The 27,659-nt window shown below is 52.4% G+C and overlaps 1 protein-coding gene across 1 annotated transcript; it reads left to right on the top strand.

The window, feature by feature from the left end:
• Positions 1 to 13,613: 13,613 nt before the first annotated feature.
• LOC103533559 (green-sensitive opsin) lies at positions 13,614 to 17,957 on the top strand. The gene is made up of 5 exons (XM_030465392.1): positions 13,614 to 14,095; positions 15,652 to 15,820; positions 17,059 to 17,224; positions 17,358 to 17,597; positions 17,804 to 17,957. Exons 1-5 carry the CDS (start codon positions 13,735 to 13,737, stop codon positions 17,933 to 17,935), a joined length of 1,068 nt encoding a protein of 355 aa, XP_030321252.1. The 5' UTR covers positions 13,614 to 13,734; the 3' UTR covers positions 17,936 to 17,957.
• The last annotated feature ends 9,702 nt before the right edge of the window (positions 17,958 to 27,659 follow it).

The raw sequence follows: 27,659 nt of genomic DNA, 5'->3' as shown, positions 1-27,659 counted from the left end.
CTGCCTTGATGGACTGAATCTTATAATAAGCCTCACTGGGTCCAAGAGAGCTGGGAAGGGTATTTACCAGCCTGGCTCCAGTATAAAGGGCTTTAAAAACTACCTTCTAAAGTGATTTAACAGTGACTTCATGTCAGAAGAGGACTTAGGTAAACATTAAATGTTCTCTTTAAATATTAAAATATTCTCTCAGGATGAATTTAATGAAGTCTGGCCCCACAGCTTAAGTACTCTACCTGATTGGAGCCTGCTCCTTAATTACTTTGAGAAACCTCTTGGTTTGGGCGTTATTGAAAAGAGATTGTTAAGTCAGAATTGACCCTGAAATTAGATTTCCTATAAATATTGACCCAAAAGCCAATGGAAGTTAATAAATATTCCCTTTCCATACCACTTGTCACTCACATCCCCTTGCTGTGTGCCAGGCAGGAGGGCTGAGGCTGAGCCTCCTCTCCCTGCTCAGCAGCTTTGGACAGCACCAGTGTCACCTCCCATCTGGGTCACCAGAGCCCAGGGACACCACCCTGGGTGACCCAGGCAGAGGCAGCATTTGCTGCAGTGATCATAGAATCCTAGAACTGGCTGGGTTGGAAGGGAGCTCAGAGCTCATCAAGTCCAACCCTTGATCCACTCCCCCCGTGGTTCCCAGCCCATGGCACTCAGTGCCACATCCAGGCTCTTTGGAAAGATCTCCAGACACGGAGAATCCACTACTTCCCTGGGCAGCCCATTCCAATGCCTGATCACCCTCTCCAGAAAGAAATTCTTTCCAATCTCCAACCTAAACCTCCCCTGGCACAACTTGAGACCCTGCCCTCTTGTCTTGCTGAGAGTTGCCTGGGAAAAGAGCCCAACCCCCCCCTGGCTCCAGCCTCCTTTCAGGGAGTTGCAGAGAGTGATGAGGTCTCCCCTGAGCCTCCTCTTCTCCAGCCTCAACACCCCCAGCTCCCTCAGCCCTTCCTCACAGCAATTCTGCTGGATCCCTTCACAGCCTCCTTGCTCTTCTCTGGACCTGCTCCAGCACCTCAAGCTCCTTCCTGAGGGGCTGAGGGGCCCAGAACTGGACACAGGACTCAAGCTGTGGCCTCCCCAGAGCTGAGCACAGGGGCAGAATCCCTTCCCTGGACCTGCTGGCCACGCTGTTCCTGAGCCAGCCCAGGATGCCATTGGCCTTCTTGGCCACCTGGGCACACTGCTGGCTCCTCTTCAGCTTCCTGGCAATCCAGACTCCCAGCTCCCTTTCTGCCACTCTGTGCCCAGCCTGGAGCTCCCCATGGGGTTGTTGTGGCCAAAGTGCAGGACCCGGCACTTGGAATGTTGAACCTCATCCCCTTGGGATCATCCCAACTCTCCAGTCTGTCCAGGTCCCTCTGCAGAGCCCTCCTGCCTTCCAGCTGATCCACACTCCCCCCAGCTTGGTGTCATCTGCAATTTGCTGATGATGGACTCAATCCCCTCATCTAAATCATCACTAAAGATATTGAACAGCACTGGGCCCAGCACTGATCCCTGGGGGACACCACAGCCGCCATTTTGGACACCACAGCCGCCATTTTGCTGCAGCCCCGTTCAGCACCACTCTCTGGGCCCGTTCCAGCAGTTCCTGACCCAGCACAGAGTGCTCCTGTCCAAGCTGCGGGCTGACAGGTTTTTCAGGAGGATGCTGTGGGAGAAGGTGTCAAAGGCCTTGCTGAAGTCGAAATAGAATTTCTCAAGCTTGTAGTCCAAGGTGTTGCACCTGTGCTGATACCACCTGTGTCACCTCAGGAAGATTTTGGGCCTTTTCATTTATGCTGTCACACCAATAAAACACAGCCATGCACAGAGGAGCAAACCATCACCTCCTTTATCTCTTATTGACTGGGTGAATTGATTCACCCCTTCTTCCCCTGAAGAAACACCCCCCTCCCAGGCATTATTCTGAATCCCCCTCCCTTATTTTGTAAGCAGAATATTTCTTTCAGACCTGAGATCTCCAGCTCAATGCCTCTCCGGGCAGAAATGGTCTTTGTTGGCACAGGATTTGCTTCATAGCTCCACAGAGAAAGCAGAAAGCAGGAGGATCCCAAGCTCAACACCTGCACAACAAAATCCTGTGGGTGCAGGGGGGTGGGATGGGTGCCCAACTCTGAGGAAAATGGGGTGAAATTCCAGGGGAAGGGGTGAACATCCACCTGGTGCTGGGCTGAGTGCAGTGACAAGGCAGTACCTCTGCTGAGCTGTCTAAAAAAAAAAAAAAAATCTTAAGAAACCAAGCTGTTCTTGTCAATAGAACTGCCTGTGACTCATTTGCTGTCTGTTCAAAGCAGCTCCTGGAGTGCAGATGGCACCCACAGCTCCCTGAGCCTCTGCAGAACCCTTTGGTGTCTGCTGGGTGCTCCCAGCAGGCGGGTGGAAAGGATGCTGCAGGGTGGGGGATGAGTAGAAAGCAGCTTCCCCCCCTGCTGGAGCATGGGTTTGGTTTCCTCTCTCTTGTCAGAGCTCTCTCTGCTCTGTGCTGGTGACACCAGTGCCCATCTAAGCACCCATCAAGTGCCCACCCGGCACCAACTGGTGGGCACAGCCACGGGATACTGGGAATCATTCTGTTCATTCCTAGATGCTCCTGCTGCTTTTCCTCCTTTTTCTGTACACTGGTGCACAACCAGAGAGCTGCACAGGTGCCCATCAGAGCTGCCAAAGGGCCACCTGCATGGAAATAATTTTTCTGGGCAGGAAAGGTTGTTACCTGCAGTGGATTTTGAAGATTTTCCTCTTTCCAGGATTCTCCTCTTTCCTCAGGTTCTGTCTTTAGGCTGGCAGCTGTTGTGAGGGGGTCCCACAGCTGGACAGACTCTCTCTGCCTCAGTTTTTCCATGGATAAGGTGGAGAAATCCCTCTCCTCCAGCATGGGTTTTTAAACTGGGAGCCCTCCAGGATACAAATGTTCTGATATTAGTGGAACAGCAGTAAAATGATGCCTGCATCTTAATTGTATTTCTACCATAACCTGGACAAATCACAATAATAACATCAATGGCACAAGATAAGCATAATGCAGAATAAAGTCTGACCCAGCAGCATTATACAAAACCAGAGCTTTAAGGTAATAAATCCCTTGGCACAACCTAGACCTTAATATTAAAAATAATAAATAAAACTCCCCATGCTAAATCTATCCCTAAAAAGCTTTATAGACTGAGCAGACAAGTCAGGAGGTATCAGAGCAGCCCAGGGGATGTCTCTGTCTATTTTGAGTCTTCAGGGCACCCCTTTTACCATCACAACTGAGCACCTGGACAAACTGAACCCCTTCAGGGACACAAAAGTGTTCAGTGACATCTGTGTGCAGATAAATCAAGCACAGAGAGGGAGTAAGAGACTTGGAGAAGCTTTGTTCTCCCCAGACCATCAGCCACGAGCTGATGCTGGAGGGTTTGGGATCAAGGCCAGAAACATCCTGGTGGCTCTCCCAGACGTGCAAGGAAACCTGAGAACAACCAAGTGAGCTGAAAGAGGAAAAAAAACGAGTTGGGGAAAGCAATGAAACCCTCGTGCATCAAAGGGGGTGTCAGAGCAAGGCTGGGCAGTGGCATTCCTGCTGGCTGGCTGAGAGCTAAGCACTGGAATGTTTGCTGGAGAGGAAGGGAAAAAGAGCTTTGCCCAAGGCCAGAAAATGCCTTGTCTCACCTAGCTGCATCCCAGCAAGTCAATAGGATGTGTACACACTGCTGCTGGCACCACAGTCAATAATATTCAATTTAAGCCAAATTCCTCCTTCAAAACCACCCAGATCCCCATCCATTTTCTGCAGCTCATCACCAGGCAACCAAGTGGGCCAAGCAAGAGCATTTCCAGAGAGGTCAACATAGCTTTTCTTCCCAGCACCACAGCCACAGGTGTTGAGGGAAAGGACATTCCATGACAGGTTATTTTTCCTTTTTTTTTTTTTTTTTCCCCTCCTCCTTTTACTGAAGAATGGGCTCAAAGTCCATTTGACACCTCCTCATTTTAATTGACTTTTCCAGCATTTTGTGCATGGTTATGATGGATGCAGCTGACGAGTCAGCAGATGGTGTTGGGAAGTGACAAATTAATTACTAAGAAAGGTCACTTTTTCAAAGCACTAAACTTTCCCATGTCTTGTCCCCTTTTTCCTCCAAAGTGTGGCCTGGCTGGCAGAGTTCCCACCCATCTGCGATGGAGCCTTCTGCATTGGAGAGGACAACCTTTCAAATAAAAAGGAAAGCTGAAAATTAATCACATCTGTATGAGCTGGGTGCTGCCTGCCAGATTCACCTCTTAATTATGCAAAAGTATTCAAAGGGAAAAGAAGCAGAAAGCTGAAAAACAAGGGACCTGACTCCTCAGACTCCTTCAGTGGCAGTGCCAGAGCAACAGGTCTGGGTTTCTGCAGCCCAGAAAAACAAGTTTTGGCATGTCCCTGTTGCTAATTCAGAATGAGGATAAATGAAAATAAAAAAATCACAGCTGGAAAGCTCACTCTGTAGCATTATAACACAAAAAAAAAACCCCAAAAAAACCCCCAAACCCCTCTGGCCTGCTGCAGTCTCCATAGCAATTTGCAATCTGCAGCCCCCCCTGAAACTCCCTTTGCTTTCTGAAGCAAAACTGCAGCAGAGGTTAGAAGCTTAACAAAAAGATGATGTGCAAAATGGAGCTGCTCACTGTGCTGCTCCTACCTCCAGTTAAACATTTGCTGTAATTGGGAGTAATTTGAAGAGGAAACTGGCAGGAGCAGAACAGTCCATTACACCCTGCATCAATTCCAGTGTCAAGGAACCAAGGGGAAATGAGCTCCTTGTGCCAGTGCCACTGAGCATTTGTTTCCCTGGTGCTCGGGGTGTTTTGGCAAGTGGGGTTGCAGCCCAGCAGCAGACAGAAGGCAAGCTGTGCCTGAAGCTGAATTTTAGCCCCAGGCAGAGGCAGAGAGCAGGCAGGGACCTAAATCCCACACTGCTGCTCCATCTGCCTCCTGGGCAGGCACTGGGGTGTCCCTGGCAAAGCTTCCAGCTACCAGAACTGGAACAAGAGCCCTGAGAGCCACCCGTGGCCCAAATCACCCTCTGCTCCCCCGTATCCAAGAAATTCCTTGGATGGGGCTGGCACACAAGAAAAGAGAGGATTTGGCTTTGGGCACATCCAGTTTGCTCCTCGAGCCCCCCCAGCAGCCATCAGGCTTGGAAAAAAACATCCTCCAGCCCCAGTTCTTCCCCCTTCTCTGTGGCTACGTGGAATTCTTGCCTCAGCCCACCTACTTTAAATTATTTCTTGCTTTATTTTAAATTATTTTTCACTTTTATTGTTTTTCAGTCCAAATCCTGGCCTGTGCTCTGCTGAACTGAGGGGCTGCAGTCACACAGCCCCTGTTGCAGTGACAAGGAGTTCATTTCTACCTCCCTGCTTTGGAGTTAGGAGCAAAAAGAGAGCAAAAAAAGATTATTTTTTTTTTCTCCCAGCCCAGGCACAATCTTCCAGCTGCTGTCTCTGCATGGTAACAGATTTAGCACTGCTCTCTGGGGCTGCTTGAACGTTCCTAATGAATAAAGCACCAGTGGCAAATTTTAATGTGGTTTTGGAGATATTAATGCTAGATAAATATTTGAAGAATCACAGCCTCTAAAACACATGTTCATTTGCAGCATCAATATTTTAAGGGTGCAGACTTCCCCCTCCCCACGCTTCCTTTGGCACCCACTTGGATTTCTCCTCTCTGCTCGGGGGGGGTGGAAATCACCCCCACTCCCAGCTGCAGAGCCAGGGCTGGGTGAGAAGCAAGAGCAAGGATTTAACTCCTGCTGACTCCCCAACCCGGGTCACCCTCCTGCTTCCAGCCCCAAACAATGATCTCATAAATCCATGGGGAATTTCTCTCACCCCCTTTCTCTTTCTTCCCACTCTTCCCAGTTCCTTACAGCCAACCCAGAGCCTCTTCTTCTTGCCAGGGAGCAGCTCAGGCACAGGGATGGAGCTGAAGGTTTGGATGAGCAGCAGAAGGTTGGGAGCATCCCAAGCTTCCAGCAGCAGGGATCTCAGTGCAATGCTCTGCAGCTCCAACATCTCCAGGAGACCCCAGAGGGAGCAGCATCTTTCCAGCAGCCTCATCTCCAGCAGCATCCTGATGATTTGCATCTTCAGCAGCTCCTCGGGCTCTGCAAGGAACCTGCAAGAGCTTCCCACAGGCATTGAAAGCTTTACAGATAAGTGCTACACCCCATAATGCCAAAGAAACTCTCTGGAAATTCAGTGAGCTGGACACCCCAAAACTGGGGACACCAGGAAATGCTGTCTGCTGCCTCAGCTTCTCCATGGAAAGGTGGAAAGGCAGAAGAAAGAGGAAAGCAGAGGGGTCTGGACACAGCCTGGAGGGATGTGGAGACAGACACCTACTGAAGTGTTCTGTCCCCTACAAATCATCTTCCATTGGAATTAAATAAGTGAAAAAGTAATAATTAAAAACTCCTTTTTTTCCTCTAAACCCCTTATAAAAATTTATAGACACTTCAGAAAGAAACAAAGCAAAACAAAAAAGATCAAAACGTTTCATTGCTTTGTTTTTCTCTATTTTTGGTCACTCCTTTGCCATTCCCTTCCTGATCTGGAACAGGCATAGAGAGAAAGGAGAGGAGGTGAGAAAAGAAGATGGGATGCAGCTCAGCTATTTCCATTTTGGTTTTCAAAACCAAAATACCAGATTTTCACTTTAAAGGCTCCAGAGTCTCTTTAGGAATGGAAGAAAAATGCAGTTTCATGGAGTGTCAGAGGCTGCTCTTTCTTCCCATCCCTCTGCCTCCACCTGTCAATCCCCATCTGGCTTGAGGCTCTGAGGCAGAGAAATCCCTTTGCAGTTCAGAAAATGAGCTCCTTGCCCCCCTCCCAGGGAACAGATTTGAGGAAAGAGCAATTTCACCTTCACACACCCCAGGTACCTTTTTCTTTTTCTTTTCTTATTACCTCCTCTTACCCCCCCCCCTCTACTCTTCCTGGCTCAAACCACACCAGGTTAAACATGGCAAAAAAAGAAAAGAAAACCCAAAGAAGGGCATCCAGTGGTTGCTTTGCTGTCAGAGCAGCAGGAGGGGGATGGATGATGATGATGCTCTTGCTCCCAGCTCAGCCCTGTGCCCCCCACTGCAGCTGAGGTTTGCAGGTGACCCCATCCCACACCAGAAAGCACTGGTGTGCACTGGGTTTGCTGGGCAGGGGAGGTCAGAGCACTCAGGATCCAAGCTCCAGGAATTGTAGGTTTTGTCTCTGGAGAACTGTAGCAGGAAAAGGCAGCCTGTGCCAGCTCCCAAGAGGTTTCCTGATCCATGGGCTGGATGGTGCTGCTTGCCCAGGATTTAGCAGGGCTTCCATTCTCACCTTCTCATCCCAGAAACCCTTAGCACTTAACAGGACTTTACCTGCACCAAATTCCTGCTGATTTCTTTCATTTCAGCCTTTCAGGGCACCCATTCACCAAAGAAAGAGGCTCAGGTACAGTCAGGGTGAAAAGGAGACAGCACTCATGTTGTTGTCCTCCCAGGTGAGGGTTTCTTAGGGGAAAAATGTGGTGATTAGCAAGAACCAGAGCAGCACACCCAGCCCAGCTGGGATGTGGGGCCTGGCAAATGAAATTAAAAAACTCAGGGAAGAGCAGAATGATCTGCAGAGCCATCTGAGCCTCCCCAGCCAAGTCTGATTCCAGCAGAGGACTCAAATTTGATAAAATGCCCAGTTAAGCCATGGATATTTCACTTAGGGGATGAACAGCACCCTCAGTGAAAGCCTCTCCATCACACATGCTTGAGAGAGTTAAACTGTAAATACTGCAAATCAAGGAGAATAAGTGATAATGAAAGGAGTGGAGAAAAAAAATAATAATAAAAAAAATCAATAATTTGCCTAGAAAATCCTGCCACTGCTTTGCTCCTCCGTGTGGGACATTTCTCCCCTCTCCTGACAACGTGCTCAGGGGGTTGGTGCAGAGATGAAACCACTGCAGGAGGGATGCAGAGGCTGGAGGGAGCAAGAAGTGCAGAGGAAAAGGGTCCTTGGAGGGATGTGGGATACAACGTGGAAGAAAAATGGGTACAAACCTCTCCTCTGGCTTCAGCAGCTGCAGGTCAAGCCCCAGCAGCAGAGCCCAGAGCCAGCATCGTTACATAAAGGGATGGGGAGAAGCCTGAGGTGGGCTGGCTGGAAGGAATGAATCCAATTACAGGATGAAGGGCAAAGGGAGAGAAAGGACACGTTTGGGCTGGAGCAAATCCCCTCAGCTAAAAGGCTTTGATGTAGGGACAGCAAGAAATGGGCAAAAAAAAAAAAAAATGAATTGCAGGGCAGGACACCCAAGAGGAAGGAGGGCTTCAAAATGGGCCATGTGGCAGGGGATGGGGCTTTTCAGTGTGTAGCCAGGGCAGTGACACGAGGGCTGCTCCCTGGGGGACTCAAAGGACCACCAGGATGTGGCTTTTCTGGGAGCTGAGATCCTCTAGGGACATTGGAGCACGGAGCCAGCTCAGCCCAGCACCAGGGAACAGCTCTGCTGGAAGGGGAAAAGAAGCAAGCAAGCAAACCCCTAATTTCCTCTGCACTCTTTCCCAAAAGATTATAACCCAGCTGGCTGTGTCACAGCAGTCTCCAGGCTTCCACAGAGAAAACCAAAGGCTCTGCACTAGAAATGGGGGGGGAAAAAAAAAAAAAATTAAATAAATTGACCCAGTTATGACAAAACAAAGCAGCATCTATAAAGCATCGTGGCAGAGGGCTGTGAGCATCCACAATAAGGCCCTCAGGAAGAACAGGGTTCAACTTCAGATGAGATTTACAAATTAAACATAAAAGAGCTGGATTATTTCTGTTTGCCCAAACCACCTCTGCTGGCTGCTGGGCCATGGCAGGCACTGCTGGGCACAGAGAATGAAGGTGATGATGCTGAGCTCTTACATCCCTCAGGAACTGAATGAAAGCTGCTTTTTTTTTTTATTTTATTTTATTTTTGCTTCTCTGATTTTGCAGCCAAGCACCTGCCACGGATTGAGCAAAGCAGAGCTTGAAGAGGTGGAGAGAGCTCCCTGACTCCCAGCTCTCCCTGTTACCTCCTGCCTGAAATAGCCCCAAAAACCCAGAATAAAATCCAGCAAGGGACTGACAGGAGCAAACAGCCTCTTTTTCTCCCTAGCCTTGGCCATCCCCCTCCTCAGGGGCTGCTTTGCTGCCTGGCAGAGTTGCCAAGAGCCCCAGTGAAGGTGCTGGGGCTGTGCTGGCTGCTCACCTTGTGGCCACTGGGACCCTTCTTGTGACAACAGCCCAGGTTTGTCACTCACTTAGAAGTGTTGACAGCACCACAAGGAGTGGTGCAGGTTCACAGCTGAGCAAGGATTGCTCAGCTCCTTGGCAAGAAAACAGGTTCCAAAGATTTATATATATATATATATATATATTTATTTTCTTTTTTTTTCTCTCTCCCCAAGGAAATCCTCCGGTGCTCGCAGGGATGGGACCTGGAGCAGCAAGAGGAGGCAAAGCCTGGGAGGTGACAGGGACCTGCTTGCTGGGGAATGCCACGAAGAGGAGATGATGTTGGCAGTGGTGAAGATTTCACCTTCTGGCTCTGGTGAATCCACCCCCTGGGAGGCTGAGCTGGTGGGGAGAACCTGGAGAAGGAGCCAGGATGGAACCAGCATGGAAAACAGCAGCTGGGATTCCTCCTGCCCAAAGCCTGTGGGTGCAAGTCAGGCAGGAGAGAGGCTTCTCCTCACCTTTATTTTGGGGGAAAAAAGCAAGTTGCTGGCACAAAGCTCCTTGCTCTGGATGGATGTGGAAAAGGAGCAGCAGGCAGGCAGCCCCAGCAGAGGGCACGGCTGGCTCCTGGGAGCTGAATTAATCCCTGCTGGGGGGAAGAACGGGCCAGAGCCCCAAAGTGTAAATACATCTGTGTCCTCCTTCTCCCTGCCACACATTTAAATCTATTTGATCCACTCTAATGGATTGATCTACAAGTTTGTGCACACACATCCTGCTTTGGACGGGGCGCCTGGCAGAGCCTCGTCCATCACCACCTGTCAGCTCCACTCAGCCTCACCTCTGCTGGGAACGAATCCAATTACAGGATAAAAAGGGTTTTCTTCCCCTCCATATGGTCTCTAGAACGCTCTGGCTTTATCTTTCTTTAGCCCCTTTCCTGGTGAGGGAGCTCCCAAGCCCGGCATTAAGGGGCTCAGCACAGTGCCCAGGGGTGGCTGCGATCTGATAGGGGAAACCAGGGGCTTCCCAGGCCAGCCAGAGGTACCAGGAGCAAGATTTGCACCTTCCTCCCCTCTTCTTCTGCCCACCAGGGTGGGATGAACCCTGCCAGAAGGGCAGCACATTCCCAAACCAGCCAAAAACCACGAGCAGGAGCTCAGCACCTTTTTGCATTCTGCATTGTGGTGCCCACAGCTCAGGTTCCTGACCCTGTCCACCAGGAGAATTGAAAACCACATTTTTTTTTTTCTTCCTGACTGATTTATCTTGCATTTCTCTGCCCTTTCTCTGCAAGTCATGCCCTGCATGCCCTTGGGTGAGCTGCTCCCCTGCTTTTGCCCAACACCAGCAGAGCTTTGGGCAGGGGTGAGGAGAGGCCCCTGGAAACCCTCTGACTTCCAGCACATCCACATGGTTTGCTCTGCCTGTCCCTCCAGCCCAGTGAACCAAGCCTATCAGCTCCCTGCAAGTTACTTATTTGATTATAATTATCATTTCTTGCAGTAGAGGGGACAGGAAAGCCCAGAGCAGCTCAGGGCTCCGTCACGCAATGTGCTGACAAACAATGAAAAGGAAACAATCTCATCTCCAAGAGCTCAGCAAAGCAGAATTAAAAAAAAAAAAAAATTAAATAAAAGGGAAGAAAACCCATCCTTTGCCTAAGGAGAAACACAAAGAAAGAAGCAAGTCTCCTATGAAACAGGGCCTGAATTTCTGTTGCCATCTTAGTCAGAGCCAGCATGGAAACCAATTGAGAGCTCCCTGGGCCACAGCCCATGAAGTGCCCCTGCTAAGAGACACCAAATTAAAACCATCACTTTCCATTTCTGTGACAGAGACACAGAGAGGAACTGAGGTTGCATTCAGGACATGTCCTGGAGGACCCAGCTATCCTCTCTGGTGTCATTTTCTTCTGCTGAGTTTATTTGAGGCCCTGGGCATTGCTTCTGACCTGCAAAGAGCTCTAAATCCATCACCCCCCTGCCAGCACCACTGAGGGGATTGGGGCTCACCTGATCCACAGCCAGCTCCCAAAAAATGGGAAATACTCTGCTCCAGATGTAGTTGAAGGTCAGATGAAAGTCTTCTTGGTCAAGTTGTTGGTAAATCCTCTGTCTGAAAGGTTTCTGGGTCCCCTGGATGAAGCCAACAGCTGGAAGAGAGAGCATGGAGGGTTTGCAGTGATTTAAAAAAAACAGTTAGAAAACCCTTCTACCACCCAAAAGAGGCATTTCACCTCTTCTCCCCACAGCTCTGCCTCATTTGCACAACTCTTTACACTCCAGGAGAAGCTGGGACACTGCCAGGATGTGGCAGAAAGGTTCACAGAGACTGGAGGTGAAAATTACTTTTTGGGAGATGAAAATTAATTTTCCCAGGAGACAACCACGTTCCTACAGAGAACCTTGGAGAAGCTCTGGGGCTTCAGGGATGTTTCTGGCCCTGACAGCAAGGTCCAAAGTCTTTTGAAAGGGGTTCAGAGGGAAATCTTTTAGCTGAAAAATGTTGCTTCCTGCCATGGAAGCTGGGAGGGACACGGTGGAATTGAGATGCTCTGCTGGGAAGTGTTTGGTTTGCCTTGAACACTCAAGGAATTCTGCATAAAATAAGCACAAGTTTTGCATGTCCAGAGGTCTGGCCATGGTCAGGAAAAGCATCAGATACCTCCAGGGAAAGCTTTGGGAGAAGGAGGGCTATGGGACTTCACAACAAACTGTTCCCTTCAAGGAGGACCTTGTGGACAAACTGGAAAAACCTTTGGGAATTCCACACCTGTGGGACCCATAGGGACCTCTTGTCCCAGGCCACCTGAGGCTGCTGTGACCCACTTCTTGTCCCCATGTCCTAGTTCAGCTCAGTGTTCTGGACATCATCCATCCCACCCTTCCCCCCCCCCCCTCCAGAGCCTTCCTGCCCTCCAGCTCCAAGACATTCCAGGCTTGAAGGAGACCTCAATTCCAGCAGAACAGCCTTGACTTTTTCCACCCACCTCCTCTTGGCAGAGGGCAGCTGTGGGGAAGAGCTTAGGGCATTAACAGATCAGGGCCATTAACACCACCACAGGTCAGAGATTAATGGAAGAACTTCCCTAAGACGCCTTAGGCAGTTCTCCTGGAGAAGCAGCACCCATGACCCCGAAGGAAAATATGGGAAAAAAAGAGCTTGGGATGGAGCATTGGTGTTCCAAGCTGGAACTGACCCTATTGAGGAGGTTCTCCCAGTCTCATGCATGTTGGAATGGTGATCCCACATCCCAAAGGGACCAGGAGGAGCTTCATTCCTCCTTACTAATTCCTCCTGTTTGCTCTCCAGGCTGGTGTTGGGTTTTCTGCACTGTCCCTGGAGGGATTTCAGGACATCAGCACCTCTGGTGCTTCACCTTCCCCTCCCCAGGTGCAGCTTCTCCAGCAAAGGATTGGCCCTTGGTCAGGATGGTTCAGAGCTCTGGATATTATTAATTAATTAATAATTAATCCCTGCAAAGCTGGAGCTCAACTTAGGGTCCCACTTGCTGGCACTGGGGTGGGAAAGAGGCACCAGGAGCTCCTGGGGGGACAGGGACCCCAGAGCTGGCCCTGCTCCACTCATCCATCCTGGAGGGATCCCTGGAGGATCAGCTGAGTGATGGATATCCTGCAGCCCAGTGAGCAGAGGAGGCAGAAATTCCTAATCCTTTGCACAACCAAAGGGAATGATTCAGGATATAACACAGCCAAGAGACCCAACCCTGAAAATCTTCACCAAAATTGCAGCCTTTTTATGGGAAGTGGCTTCTCCTCCTGCTTCTGCCCAGCCCTGGTTTTGCTCCATGATGGAATCACCAGGAAGCACCCACATGGAACAGGCAAAGGGACACCCACACCTTGGTCCCATCTTCCTCCCTGGGGCACCCCCAAACACCCCCCAAGGAACCCATCAGCCACCCAGGGACCCCCCAGAGCTGTCACCCACCCACCCATCACCCCAAACTCCCCATCTCACCACCCTCCTGCCTTTGCCCCTTTTCCCAAGCACTCCCCACCCCATCCCTTCCTTCTTTCCCCCCCTCCCCACAACTCCTTAAACAATATTAAACCCTTAATGGCAATTAATACGCTTTAATGCAGGTTTTGGGGCCAACTGGCTGCTTAGAGGGTACTTAAACCATCAGCCCCTCTCAATCCCGTTGCCCTTGTCATACAAAGTTATCTGAGCCCCTAATCCAACCTCCCCCCCTTGAGGAAGCCCAAGGGTATAAAACCTCCCCGGGCATGGGGGCATCTCCAGCCCCCTGGGGCAGCACACCACCTCCCATCCCCTTGCTGCTGGGGATTAATTCCATTCCTTCTAGCATTAATTCCATTTTTATTTTTTTTTTGAGGGTCTTTTAGTTAGATATTTCCTTTTTTATTTTTTTTTTCTCTTTTTAAGCCGAGGTTGGAAAAAAAAAATAATTAAAAATATCCACACACACCCTGAGAAAAAAAAATCTAAAAGCAAAGCAGCTGCCCCAACTTTGGCAGGATGAACGGGACAGAAGGTATCAACTTTTATGTGCCTATGTCCAACAAAACAGGGGTGGTGAGGAGCCCCTTTGAGTACCCCCAGTACTACCTGGCCGAGCCCTGGAAATACCGCCTGGTGTGCTGCTACATCTTCTTCCTCATCTCCACGGGTTTGCCCATCAACCTCCTCACCCTCCTGGTCACCTTCAAACACAAGAAGCTCCGACAACCACTCAACTACATCTTGGTCAACTTGGCAGTGGCCGATCTCTTCATGGCTTGTTTTGGCTTCACCGTCACCTTCTACACAGCCTGGAACGGGTACTTCGTCTTTGGCCCCATCGGTTGTGCCGTGGAAGGCTTCTTTGCCACCCTGGGAGGTAAGGGTTGGGGTTGGGGGGAAGGTTGGGTCTTCTTTCTGCAGGGTTTGAGGAGCCCAATTCCAGCCCAACACCACGGAGGTTCCCCCGGGAAGCATCTCGGGTGGTTGTGGTGGGGCTGGGCCCGGCGAGCAGGATCCTGAGGGTGGAAGATGGAGAGGTTGAGACTTTTCTTGGGTTTTGGTGCTGAGAAACATCACAGCACCAGGAGGGATCTTTGTTTGCAGGCTCAAGCCTGGGTTGAGGTTGCACGACCCATGGGGATCTGCTGGGGGTGACCTCAAACTGTCCCCGTGTGAAGGGGAAGCATCATAGCCAAAAAAAGCTTCTCTTTTTGGGGGGAAAAAGGTGAAGCTCTTGGGAGGATTCAGGGAGATCCCTTGGGAGAGCAACCCTGCAGAAGGGGAGGTGGAGAGGGGTCCCACCTGCTCTGGGGGGGAGGTAGAAGGAAAATGTGGGAGCTCTGAGGGAGCTCAGAGGATGCAGAGTTGGGGCACAGCCCCTTTGCAGCAGCTTTTGTCCCAGTTGCAGAGGATTTGGGTGCCCTTGGGAGCTCCCTTGTTTGGTTCTTCAGGGACAGCAGAGCCCCTGCTGCTCCCCTCTGCTGAAAGCCCCCACACAAACCAAGGAAAAAACATCTTGCACCCCGTGCCCACACAACACCTCGTGATGGATCTGACAAACACTCCCTCAGCCTCGCTCCAGAAATCCAGAACCACTGCAAGGCCTTCAGGTTCTTATTTTTTTTCCTCCCTAAATGGGGCAAAGTCCTGCAGTGATGCTGATCTGCAAACCAAGGGATGGATACTCCAGGAAAGCCCTGAGGGAGGATCCTGACCCACACCAAGGTGTCCAGGTCTGGAGATCCCATGGGTCTGCACCAGTTGTGATGGATGAGTCCCCAGGCACTGCTCCTTCTCCTTCTAATGCTTGCATCAAGCAGAGAACACAGAGGAAGGGAGTTTGTTTTCCTGCTCACCAGGAAAGGAGTTTGATGGGAAGCAGGCAGGGTGTAAGCAGGAGGTCTCCAGCAGCTCCCAGCCCAGCGTGGGGTTACAGATCCCAGCAGGATTACAGAACCCTCCCAACCCCCTGGAGTTTCATTATCCCTTAGAAACACACACACAAACATCCCATCCCTCCCTGCACCCCTAAACCCTGATCCCACATTGCCAGAAGATCCATGAAATCCACATTTTAAGGCATGACCAGGTTGGGATCCATCCAGCATCCCTGCTGGGAATCAGGCAGCTTTGTGGGATTCACCCCCTTGGTTTATAAATGATTAAAAAATACCATTACCTTCTCCTCCCTCACCAGTGGCACACCCTCCCCTCAGCTCCCACATCTTTCCCACCTTCCAGCTGGGAAATCCCCAGTTTAATCCAGAAAAAAAAAAAATATAAAATCAAAGAAACTAAACAAGCCCCCACTTTCCCTTTGTTGATCTCCGACCTCAGGTCCCTTCCACCACCACCACAAGACCACAGAGAGAAGATCAGACCTCAGAGGAGCCCTTCCCACCCCCAGCTCTCTCTTTCTCTCCCCTTCCCCAGGCCAGGTTGCCCTCTGGTCCCTGGTTGTCCTGGCCATCGAGCGTTACATCGTGGTCTGCAAGCCCATGGGCAACTTCCGCTTCTCCGCCAGCCACGCCATGATGGGCATCGCCTTCACCTGGGTCATGGCCTTCTCCTGTGCTGCTCCCCCCCTCTTTGGCTGGTCCAGGTGAGTCAAAGGATGCTCAGCAGGACAGGAGATGTGCTGGTGGCTCAGGTGGGACATTCCCCGGGGCTCCCTGTAGGCAAAGCAGAGCAGACAGAGGGTCCTGGCTGGGACACGTCGTGGTTTGGTGGCCCCTAAGCCACCAGCAGCCACCAGCTCAGCATCCCCAGCTGCAACAGCACTTTGTGCTCTCTTTATGGCCTGCAATGAAAGAGGGGGTTGAAGGGGCACAGCTCAGCCCACCCATGAAGAGCTCAGCCCCTTTTTCCCTCTCTCATCCCCTCTTCTGTCCTGCTCCCAGCAGTACAGAACGTTTCAGCCCCCTGCCAAAAAAGCCCCCACCAAAACCCAGGGGTGATGCTGCTGGCTGCTGGCACCACTCATCCCCCCCAAACCCCAGGGGTGATGCTGCTGGCTGCTGGCACCACTCATCCCCCCCAAACCCCAGGGGTGATGCTGCTGGCTGCTGGCACCACACACCCCCACCAAAACCCAGGGGTGATGCTGGCTGCTGGCACCACACCCCCCCCAAACCCCAGGGGTGATGCTGCTGGCTGCTGGCACCACTCACTCAGCTCCAGGCAGCTGAATTCCAGGTCTGGCTCCCCACAGCCCTGACCAGGACCTGGTGCAGCAGGCAGAGGTTGTCCCGAGTGTAAGGGAGGAGCTGGAGGTGATTTCTCTACTGCTGAAGCTCCAGCCCCTCCTGCCATCCCCTGTAGAGTCACAGCAAGCCCCTGCCAGCCCTCTGGGAGGTGGTTTTGGGGCAGTAAAGTCCCTTTACCCATCCAGTGGTGATGAGGCACAACCAGCTGGTCCCTCTCCGGCTCTGAATCAGAATCCCAGCTCAGGCAGCTGCTCCTTGACCCCTGAGCTGCATCCTTTTGAGCCAGGATCCCTTTCAAACACGAGCTGTTCATCCCCCCTCCCCAATCCATGGTGGGGACAAAGCCCTCAAGAGCTTGGCCAGCCCAAGGCAGAGCTTTGGGACCTGCTCAGCATCCCTCAAGCTGCAGAGGGAGGACAGGGGGCTCCTGGCAGGCAAGTGCTCAGCCACCTAGGAAGGAAATAAAGAGCCCAAGTAAGACATTCCAGCATGGCTTGGAGAGCCAGGAGCAGAAAAGCCAAGGAGGAGCTCACCCAAACTCTCCCAGCACCCTCCATCCCCAGGGAACTTGGTCCCCAGGTCAAACCCCTGCCCTTATCCCTCTGGTGAAGATCCCAACCTTTCTCCCTGGCAGATACATGCCAGAGGGGATGCAGTGTTCCTGTGGCCCCGACTACTACACCCACAACCCTGACTACCACAACGAGTCCTACGTCCTCTACATGTTTGTCATCCACTTCATCATCCCAGTGGTGGTCATCTTCTTCTCCTATGGGCGCCTCATTTGCAAAGTCCGAGAGGTAACACTGGGAAGGGATGGGCAGGGAGAGAGAGGGGGGAAAGCTGGGCTGGGAGAGGGGAGGTGGGCTGGAGGGTTGGGGAGAAGCTGCAGGATGCCCCTCACCATCACCACCACCTCCCCCATGCCCTCAGGCAGCTGCCCAGCAGCAGGAATCAGCCACCACCCAGAAGGCTGAGAAGGAGGTGACACGAATGGTGATCCTCATGGTGTTGGGGTTCATGCTGGCCTGGACACCCTATGCTGTGGTGGCATTTTGGATCTTCACCAACAAGGGAGCAGACTTCACTGCCACGCTCATGTCAGTGCCTGCCTTCTTCTCCAAGAGTTCCTCCCTCTACAACCCCATCATCTACGTCCTCATGAACAAACAGGTGAGAGCCCCTCTCTGCTGCAGTGCCAGCCTCTACCTTGGCTTCCAGCACCTCTGGGCTCACCTTGCTGTTTCCCATCAGCCCTTGAATCTCATCCTGGGGGTTGCAGAAAGCTCGGGGGCTGTGGGTTGGGGGCTCTGGGTCCTCCAGCACATCCCCCCAGTGCCACCCAGTGCCACCCTTCTCCATTTCTCTCTCCTCTTCAGTTCCGTAACTGCATGATCACCACAATCTGCTGTGGCAAGAACCCCTTTGGGGATGAAGATGTCTCCTCCACCGTATCCCAGAGCAAGACTGAGGTCTCCTCTGTCTCCTCCAGCCAAGTATCACCTGCATAGAGCATGGACACTTTGAACTGGGGTGACCCACCGAGCTCGGGGACCAAGACAGACAGCCACCCAGCACCCACAGCCTCACTTCATGCTGTCACCCCCTTGGCCACCAACACCCTCCCTCCTGTGAGAATTCTCCCTCCTGTGAGAATTTGGCTGTGCACATCCTGCAGTAGCTCCCCCCCCGTCCTCCACCAGCCCCCCCAAACCTCTGGGCACTCTCCCTGAGACACCCCTGCACCCACTCAGCACCCTGAGCTCTTCCACACTCACTTGCAGAGGAGCCCAGATCCCAGGAGCCAGGCAGCTTTTGGGGACCCTCCCCATCTCAGCACCCCCCACCCCCCCTCCCTCCTATATTCATAGAATCATAGAATGGGCTGGGTTTGAAGGGACCTCAGAGCTCATCAAGTCCAATCCTTGATCCACTCCCCCCGTGGTTCCCAGCCCATGGCACTCAGTGCCACATCCAGGCTCTTTGGAAAGATCTCCAGACACGGAGAATCCACTCCTTCCCTGGGCAGCCCATTCCAATGCCTGATCACCCTCTCCAGAAAGAAATTCTTTCTCATCTCCAACCTAAACCTCCCCTGGCACAACTTGAGACCCTGCCCTCTTGTCTTGCTGAGAGTTGCCTGGGAAAAGAGCCCAACCCCCCCCTGGCTCCAACCTCCTTTCAGGGAGTTGCAGAGAGTGATGAGGTCTCCCCTGAGCCTCCTCTTCTCCAGCCTCAACACCCCCAGCTCCCTCAGCCCTTCCTCATAGGATCTGTGCTCCAGTCCCTTCACCAGCCCAGTTGCCTCCTTTGGACCTGTTCCAGGACCTAAGCTGAGGGGCCCAGAACTGGACACAGGACTCGATCCACAGCAGCAGCCAACGGGGAACCCCCCAGGACTGCCCCACATCTTCCTGGTGACACCTCCTCCCCCTGGCAGCACCCCAGGAGAAGCCATCCCTCCTTTCAGACCACAAACACCCCAGGAGCACAAACCCAAGGCCAGGGGGGGCCCGGCTGCCCCTTGCCCGCACCCGAGCCCGGGGATTGCGGGAGCCCCCGCACCCGGCAAGCGATCCCCGGAGTCTTTCAAAATCAACATAACAAAGGGAGGGGACTCAGCTCCCAGCCCCACTCCCTCTACATCCTCAGGACAACACTGTATTTATTCTTTTTTTTTTTTCTTTCTTTCTTTCTTTTTTATTTTTCTCTTTTCTTTTTTTTTTTCTTTTTTTTTTCCTTGAAACCTTCAAACATTCGCTCACACACTTCGCAGTCTCAATCTTTCTCGATCCTTTCCCTCCCGATTCCAAGGCAGAGAAAACCCCAAACTTCCCATCTCTGTCCCTGCCCGCCGGACACACGTGGCCAACCTCAGAGGGTGGGGGGCTGATACCCGAGCACTTTCCTGTACATATTTTATAAATAAATTATCTCGGCTCAGCACAAAGACTTCTACAGTCGAGAAGTAGGGATTAAAAAATTAAAATTAAAAAAAAAAAAAAAAGAAATAAACAGAAGCATCACAGAGAAAAATACCGATGCTCAGACCTTGTCCTTTCTCTTGGGCCACGGTGACAAGATGCTGATGTGTCCCCCACCCCAGGATGCTGCTGGGATGGGGGTGAGCAAGCCTGGAGCTTCCAAAAGCCACGGGAAAAGGGGACTTGGGGGTTAGAGCAACCCAAATGGCAGAGCAGTGACTGAGGTGACAGCCCCATTAACACCGAAACAGCAAAAAGAGACCCAGATGGGGCAGAGGGCGGGCGGTACCGCTGCCGGTACCGCTGCCCAGCCCGGCCCCAGCCGTTAGTTTCTTCCCTGCCTTTAATGTTTAAGTATTCCCCACGTAGCCTTAAACAAAGCTTCGGCAGAGAGCTTTTTGCAGAGTTCAAGTTCCCCTCCCCGCGGGGCCCTTCGAGTCAGCGGCGTTAAGGAATTGGCAGAGTCAGGGAAAAAAAAAAATAAAATAAATTGGTCCCTGTGTCAGTGAATTTGTCACCGAGCTGGCTGGGGAGAGAACCTGGGCACGTTCTCTGGCAAGGTTCTCACTCTCCACCACCCTCCCCCTGCCCCTCTCGGGCATTTTTCCTCTTTTTTTATGGTCCAAACCAGTGGGAAGCCCGGGGCTCAGCCTTAGGATGGGGATGCAGGAGTCAAACCCAGCACCCAAACCACCGGCACAGCCCTGCCCCGGGGAGCGGGGGATGAAAGGTGCTACCCCCAGCCCCCCCACTCGGGCATCCTCCTGCCTCTATCCACTCCCCAGCCCCCCGGGCATCCTCCTACCTCGATCCCCAGCCCCCCGGGGCATCCTCCTGCCTCTATTTACCCCCAGTCCCCCCCCCGAGCATCCTCCTGCTTCTATTTACCTCTAGCCCCCCCCGGCATTCTCCTTCCTCAACCCCCAGCCCCCCCAAGCATCCTCCTACCTCTACCCTCAGTCCCGCCCCCGGGCATCCTCCTGCCCCTATTTACCCCTAGTACCCCCCCCCCCCGAGCATCCTCCTGCCTCCACCCCCAGCCCCCCGGGCACCCTCCTGCCTCTATTTACCCCTAGCCTCCCCCCAGGCATCCTCCTACCTCTACCCTCAGCCGCCCCCCCGGCATTCTCCTGCCTCCACCCCCAGCCCCCCCCGGGCACCCTCCTGCCTCTATTTACCCCTAGCCCTCCCCCGAGCATCCTCCTGCATCTTTCTACCCCCAGACCCCCCGGGCATCCTTCTGCCTCGATCCCCAGCCCCCCCACTGGGCACCCTCCTGCCTCTATCTACCTCTAGCCCCCCCCGGGCATCCTCCTTCCTCCACCCTCGGCCCCCCCGGGCACCCTCCTGCCTCTATCCACCACACCCCCCCCGGGCATCCTCCCGCCTCCCCCCCCAGCAGCGCTGCCCCTGGATCCCTCCCGGTTGGATCCCGTTGCTGGGGTCACTGCAGCAGCCCCGGCAGTGACACTGAATAATTCATGGCCCTTTCTCCCCGGCTCTCAGGAGTCTCCTTTCCTTTCGCCTGCAAAGCAGCCAGCCCAGTTCCTTCTGGGTTTTGTTTTTTTTTTTGAAGCAGAGGAACCAGGACTTGGGTTTTTTGGTTTTTTTGCTGGTTTTTTTTCTTTTTACAGCGAGTGATTGACCACCCCGTGTGCCAGGGAGGCTCCTTGGCATTGCTCATCTCACCCCTCGCACTTGGGAGTGCTGGAACACAACCACACACCTTGCACAGCCCCACACTCCCCTGTAGATCCCCACACAGGTTTTTTTCCTGCTTTTAAACCCTGCATTACCCAGTTCCTCACCTTCTGCTGCCACGCAGCGATGCTGGGAGGATTCTCAGCCATCCAGCAGACCCTGGAGGGGGACAACAGCAGCTTGTGACCCCTAAGAGGGATCTCCAGAGAGCTGGGAACACCTCAAAGTGGGCTGAGGCTTTGCTGTTGGATTTCCCAGGAGCAGCAGAGGGATGGAGCAGTGTCCCAGCCCTGTGGCTCTCTGGGCAGTGGCCGTGGTGATGCCTTCAGGTCGTCCCCCACTGATTCTCAGCACCCTTGCCAGATGTGTCCCTGCCTGCAGCATCCAGCTGCCACACAATCCTGCTGCTTGGAAAAGAACTTTAGATCACCCAAATCCAATCATCAACCCAACCCCACCAAGCCCAGTGCTTAAACCACATCCCTCAGTCCCTCAGTCCCACATCTCCGTGGCTTTTAAACCCTTCCAGGGATGGGAACTCAACCATCTCTCTTGGAGGCTTGTCCCAGTGTTTAATAACCCTTTGGATGAAGAATTTTCCTCCAATCTCCAGTCTAAACCTCCCCTGGAGCAGCTTGAGGCCTTTTCCTCCTGTTCTATCACTAAGGAGAAAAGACCCCAATCCCCCTCAGCCCTTTTCAGGGAGTTGTAGAGACCAAGGTGCTCTCCCCTCAGCCTCCTTTTCCCTGGGCTGACCACCCCCAGCTCCCTCAGACATTCCTCCTAAGACATCTCAGACTCCTAAGACTTGGAAAACTCTGTCTTGCCACAGGTCCCACCCCCACACACACACCACAGCATCCCAGTAAGCCCCATTTCTTAAACTGGTGGAGGTCAGAAGCCTCCAGCCCAGCCCCAGGGATGCTTTGCAGGGGGAATTCTCCCCAGCAGAACATTTTTACCTCCCTGGTGGAGCCTTCCCAAGGTGGATTTTCCCCAGGCTGAGCAGAGCTGGTGGGTGATGTTCCCAGGTTCAGGAAGTTTGAAGCCATCCTTGATGCAAAGGACAAGTTGCTTTCTTCAGGGTCGAGGCTGCAGACAGGAATAAAAAGATAAAGCCATCCCAGGAGAGCAACCTGCCTCCTTCCAGCCCCTCTCTCTCCCACCTCTCCCTCCACAAATCCCTGCACAAAATTCAAGCCCCAGCCCTGATTGCTCCCAACCCATCCAAACCCTAAAACCTCAGCCATTCACTACCTGAAATAATCTCATTTTCTTTTCTGTCCCCTCCCCCCTGCCTTGTTTTTTGGGGTTTCTTGGGGTTTTGGTTTTTTTTTGGTTAGGTGAAGCCATAATTCTCTTGCAGCTCCCTGCCAGGCTCTGCTCCCCTCGTTTTTCAAAGCCAGGAGCTTTTAAAGATGTTCCTGATCGATCCAACACTTATTTATATGCGAACAATAGGAGAAGATGGTTAGTTCAGTTATTAAATTTAGAGAGCTGACAAAAGCACTCTGAAGATCTATCACTTAATGGGAGATTAAAAGGGAAGCAGCAGGAGCCTGGACTCCTGACCCAGGCTTTCAGATTGCTCTCTCCCTTTATTTTTACTGCTCAGGTGGCAACATAATAAAATGATCCAATTGTGGGGTTTGTCCACAAGGTTTTATCACTAATTGATTTTGTAACAGCTCCTCCTGGCTCTGCTCTGAAGGTTTTGGTACCTAAAGGCATCATCCCATCCAGGGCTGGGGGGCTGCAGGGGTGGGCACAGGGATGAGCTCAGCTCCAGCATCCTCAGCCCAGACAGAGCTGAGCTCACCCCCTGCCCAGCCTCTTCCTCAGCCCAGCTTTGGGATTTTCCTTGTCCCAGCCAATCCTGCCAAGGGCTGGGATCTCCTGGGAGGCTGAGCAGGCTGAAGAGCAGAGCAAGATGTGAGCTGTCACCTCCCCAGCAGGCTGGTGGCACTCGTGTCACCCCTCACCCTCTCTGCTGTCACTGCTGCTGGCGTAAGCAAATTGCTGTTTCCCAGGATTTGGGAAGGCAGACTCCTGATTTCAGGATTCCTCATCTCATTTCCACACAATTAAGCTTTAATCCATCTTCATTAGGTTTCTTTTTCTCAAAAGCTCCTCACACGACCAGGACAAGACATCCAGTGACAATTATTTGTTCTACAAAACTTGATGAACTTGAGACAAAGATCAGACCAGCTTGGGATGTCCAGGAAACACACAGTTATTTGGTTAAATATCCTAGGGCAGAAACTCCCTTTTAGGAGCCCTTGGACATCCCACACCTTCCCCAGGTGGGAAATCCCCATCACACCAACCCCAAGATGGCCAAACCCAGCCCCAAGGTCCTACCTTTGGGGGGAAAAAAAAATCAGATCAAAAATAGAATCACCCAGGATCTATTTATTTCCACTTTTCCATAAATACCTTGATATTTTCAGGCACTGCTTGCTTGCAATCACAGCAAGGGCCATTCCAGCATCACTCATCCGTGGCAGATAATTGCACACAGAGCAGGTACCATCCCCTCCTCCTCCAGCACCATCAGAGCTCCAGGATGCTCAGCAAGCTCCAAAAATTCAGCTGCAATTGAGGAAAGCAGCCAGGCTTCACCAGGAAAGCCAGGCAGCTGGAAATCCCCCCCCAGAAAAATAAATCCAGCCCCAAAGGGGATTTCTCTGTCGAGCTCTCATCCCCTCCTGCAGCTGGGATGGCTCCTTCTCACCCCAACCTTGCTGGGTTTTAGGAAAACCACAAGAATTGGCTCAATTCGTTTCATTTGTGCCAGGGAAAAAGCAGCTTGGTGTTAATAACATCCCCAACTCAGAGACAGCCACAGGGATGAGGGGGCAGAACCCCACCAGGGGCTGTCCCTTGGTCCTTGTCCCACCCTGCACCAAAACCTGGGGACAAAGAGGCTCTGAGCTGTGTTCCTCTGCCCAGCTGCCCCAGGGTTGGTTCCCTGCAGGATTTTTGCTTCCTGGGGTTTCTCCTAGGATAGATTTATCAGGTCCAAGTGCAGAAGCAGCAGCCAGGATGGTTCCATTTGTCTCTGCCAAAGGAAAAGCATCTCCTTGTCCAGCCCTGCCAGCAGCTCTGGAAACAAGATGATAAGATTTAAAAAAACCCAAACAAACAAATAAAAAAACCCCAAAAACCCACAAAAACCCAACTAAAAACCTCAAATCTCCTTCCTTTCCCTCTGGGCCATCACAAGCACAGAGCTGGGGGGGGTCCAAATCCCAACCCAGCCCCTCTGTGCTGCGCAGACCCCAGGACCATGGGGCCAAGATGCTCCTGAGGGGAAAAACTGCTGGAGTTGGAGCTTGGGAGAAGGAAAAATTCCCCCTGGCAGTGGCAGGGGATGTGGCAGGGACGCTGCCCAGCCTGTCCTCCCCCAGGCTGAGCCCAAGGAGAGCTGGGGAAGGGGCACCCACATCCCTGCCCCCCTCCTCAAGCTGTGCAAAGGCTCCTTGGAACCCATCAGGGCTGCCTGTGTCATGTTAGCAGCAATAATAAAAGATTTCACCTGCAATTCCTTACTTTTATGAAGAAATGGCCCTTGGATGGATGATTCAGGCAGCAAGGAAGTGTCAGCAAAACCCCAGCTTCTTTCATGGAGGTGGATAACTGCAAATAAAAATAGGGAGTTATCAGCACTTAATACTTAGTAGGTTGGGGGGTTTTTGGGTTGTTTTTTTTTTTCCTCACTCCCTGGGGAGATGCTCCAGATAAACCAGGAGGCAGAGGGGAGATGCAGAGGCTGCAGTGATGGTTCTGGACACTGAGGACATCCCCACATCTCCTTCTTCCACATCCATCCCCTCCCCACCTCCCCTCCTGAAGCTTTGGGTGCCCCCAGCCCCATTGGAGGGGTCTGGGGCAGCTTCCCCAGGAGTCAGGGGGTGCTGGTGGCTGAGGAGGGACAGACACCAACCTCCTCCAGACTCTTTTCTCCTTCAGCATCACCACTGCCTTGATTTTTCTTGGTCATCAGACTGACAAATGGGCAGAAAACAGACTCCTGGCTCTTTCCTACCTGAGCTGCCCCCTCCTCCTCTCCCCTTGGTGATGACTGAGAGCTGAAGGAGCAGGAATAGCATATAAATTTCCTCCCTCCTTTAACAAATACCTCTATTACCCAGCACTTTCTCCCCAGCTCTCTCTGCCTGGTTGCTGCAGGCTCCTTCTCACTCACTCAGTGACTTTGTTGCCCACCAGGCAGATGTGAGAAGCTGAAATTCTCCTTTCTATGGGGAATAAACAGCAGGATCCAGGCAGGCAGGAGGCAAAGGGCTGTGAGCAGCACAGGAAGGGGGGGAAAAAAAACCAAACCCTCCCTGGGGTCTGTCTGCAGCTTTGCATCATCACCCAGGGAGCCAAATGAATTAATTTGTCAGGGAAGATGGGGCTGAGGCTTGTCAGAGTGCACAGCAGCAGCTCCTGGCTGTTCCTTGGACATCTTTTTGCTGGTCCTGATGGGCAGGAGGGATCCAGTCCCAGGGCCCCAGTGCTGGGGTGGCAACTGGGCTTGGCCCAGGCATCAGCCTCCACCCTGGGGTTTAATGAAGCAAGGGAATAAGCATGCTGAACAGCTCAGCAGGAGCAGGGGGAGCAGGAGGGGTTGAGAGCACAGGGAAAATCCTCCCGGAGGGGATTTACACCTTGGTCAGCAGCAGCCTCCTGGGGCAGCTTCCTTCTGCTCTCCAGAGCAGAATCATAGAATCCTAGAACTGGCTGGGTTGGAAGGGAGCTCAGAGCTCATCAAGTCCAACCCTTGATCCACTCCCCCCGTGGTTCCCAGCCCATGGCACTCAGTGCCACATCCAGGCTCTTTGGAAAGATCTCCAGACACGGAGAATCCACTCCTTCCCTGGGCAGCCCATTCCAATGCCTGATCACCCTCTCCAGAAAGAAATTCTTTCTCATCTCCAACCTAAACCTCCCCTGGCACAACTTGAGACCCTGCCCTCTTGTCTTGCTGAGAGTTGCCTGGGAAAAGAGCCCAACCCCCCCCTGGCTCCAACCTCCTTTCAGGGAGTTGCAGAGAGTGATGAGGTCTCCCCTGAGCCTCCTCTTCTCCAGCCTCAACACCCCAGCTCCCTCAGCCCTTCCTCACAGCAATTCTGCTGGATCCCTTCACAGCCTCCTTGCTCTTCTCTGGACCTGCTCCAGCACCTCAATCTCCTTCCTGAGGGGCTGAGGGGCCCAGAACTGGACACAGGACTCAAGCTGTGGCCTCCCCAGAGCTGAGCACAGGGGCAGAATCCCTTCCCTGGACCTGCTGGCCACGCTGTTCCTGAGCCAGCCCAGGATGCCATTGGCCTTCTTGGCCACCTGGGCACACTGCTGGCTCATGGTCAGAAGTGGTGCAAGTGGCTTCTGCAGGAAAAATGCTGGTGGCAGAGAAAGTCAGGATGTCTTGGGAAAGGTGAAACACTTGTCTGGTTCCCTGGCTGAAGGGTTCCAGCGTGGGGGGGAACAAAACAAATAAATCAGGGGACCCAAGGGAAAAGGCATCAGTGAGGGAGGGGCTGCAAATTGAGACCCCCAAAGCCACCCAAGAGGGGACCTGGCATGGCAGGGGGACAGGGGTGGGGACATGGCAGCTCTGCAGCCCTGCACACCCAGGGTGTCCCCAGCTCCACATCTCTTCTTCTGGTGGGGATGGGGATGGGGAGTTCCCCTCCAGGTCAGCCATGCAATGCACCAGGAGCCTTCAGGCATCAGGAAGCACCCAAAGAGAGGGATAAAAACCCAGGAAATGAGCTGCAGGCCTCAGGGCAGAGGGCAATCTGTAGAGTTTCCAGCAGGATGGGAACATCCTTGGAGGGAAGATCCCCACGGGCACAGTTTGGCACCAGAATAGCTTTGGGAAAAAAAGAAAGGAGAAAAAAGAGAAAGGAGAAAAAAAGAGAAAGGAGAAAAAAAGAAAAAGAGAAGAGGAAAGAGAAAAGAAGAAAAAGAGAGGGGCAAGAGGAGAAAGAGGGAAAGAGGAAAAAGAGAGGAGAAAAAGAGAGGAGAAAAAGGAAAAAATAAGAAAAAAGGAAAGGAAAGGAAAGGAAAGGAAAGGAAAGGAAAGGAAAGGAAAGGAAAGGAAAGGAAAGGAAAGGAAAGGAAAGGAAAGGAAAGGAAAGGAAAGGAAAGGAAAGGAAAGGAAAGGAAAGGAAAGGAAAGGAAAGGAAAGGAAAGGAAAGGAAAGGAAAGGAAAGGAAAGGAAAGGAAAGGAAAGGAAAGGAAAGGAAAGGAAAGGAAAGGAAAGGAAAGGAAGAAAAAGCCCAACCCCCAGACCCCAGCACCCCTTCACAAGGAGCACCCAGTGTGTCCCAGCTGTTTCCTGGGGTCTATTTAACCTCTACATTTTACCACCTCCCACACAAGTAACAGCACCCAGGAGGCAGCACCCAGCTCCCAACCTGTGCCTGGCACTTCAGGGTCCAGCAGCCCCGGCAAGGGGAAAAATCTGGAAAATGTCTTTTTGATTTATGGCTCCAGTTAATCCTCCCCGAGGGCTCCGTGAGCTGCCCCAAGTGCACAA

This window comes from Calypte anna, chromosome 26, assembly GCF_003957555.1.
Source record: "Calypte anna isolate BGI_N300 chromosome 26, bCalAnn1_v1.p, whole genome shotgun sequence".
Taxonomy (NCBI): Eukaryota; Metazoa; Chordata; class Aves; order Apodiformes; family Trochilidae; genus Calypte; species Calypte anna.
Note: the sequence above shows the minus strand (reverse complement) of the source record. Positions and strands in the feature narration are given on the sequence as shown.

What these genes read in the sequence shown, in the direction of transcription:
- LOC103533559 (XM_030465392.1), top strand. Translation starts at nt 13,735, where the DNA reads ATGAACGGGACAGAAGGTATCAACTTTTATGTGCCTATGTCCAACAAA. An exon ending in CCCCTCTTTGGCTGGTCCAG is followed by an intron (nt 15,821 to 17,058) that starts GTGAGTCAAAGG and finishes TCTCCCTGGCAG; the next exon opens with ATACATGCCAGAGGGGATGC. An exon ending in ACGTCCTCATGAACAAACAG is followed by an intron (nt 17,598 to 17,803) that starts GTGAGAGCCCCT and finishes TCTCCTCTTCAG; the next exon opens with TTCCGTAACTGCATGATCAC.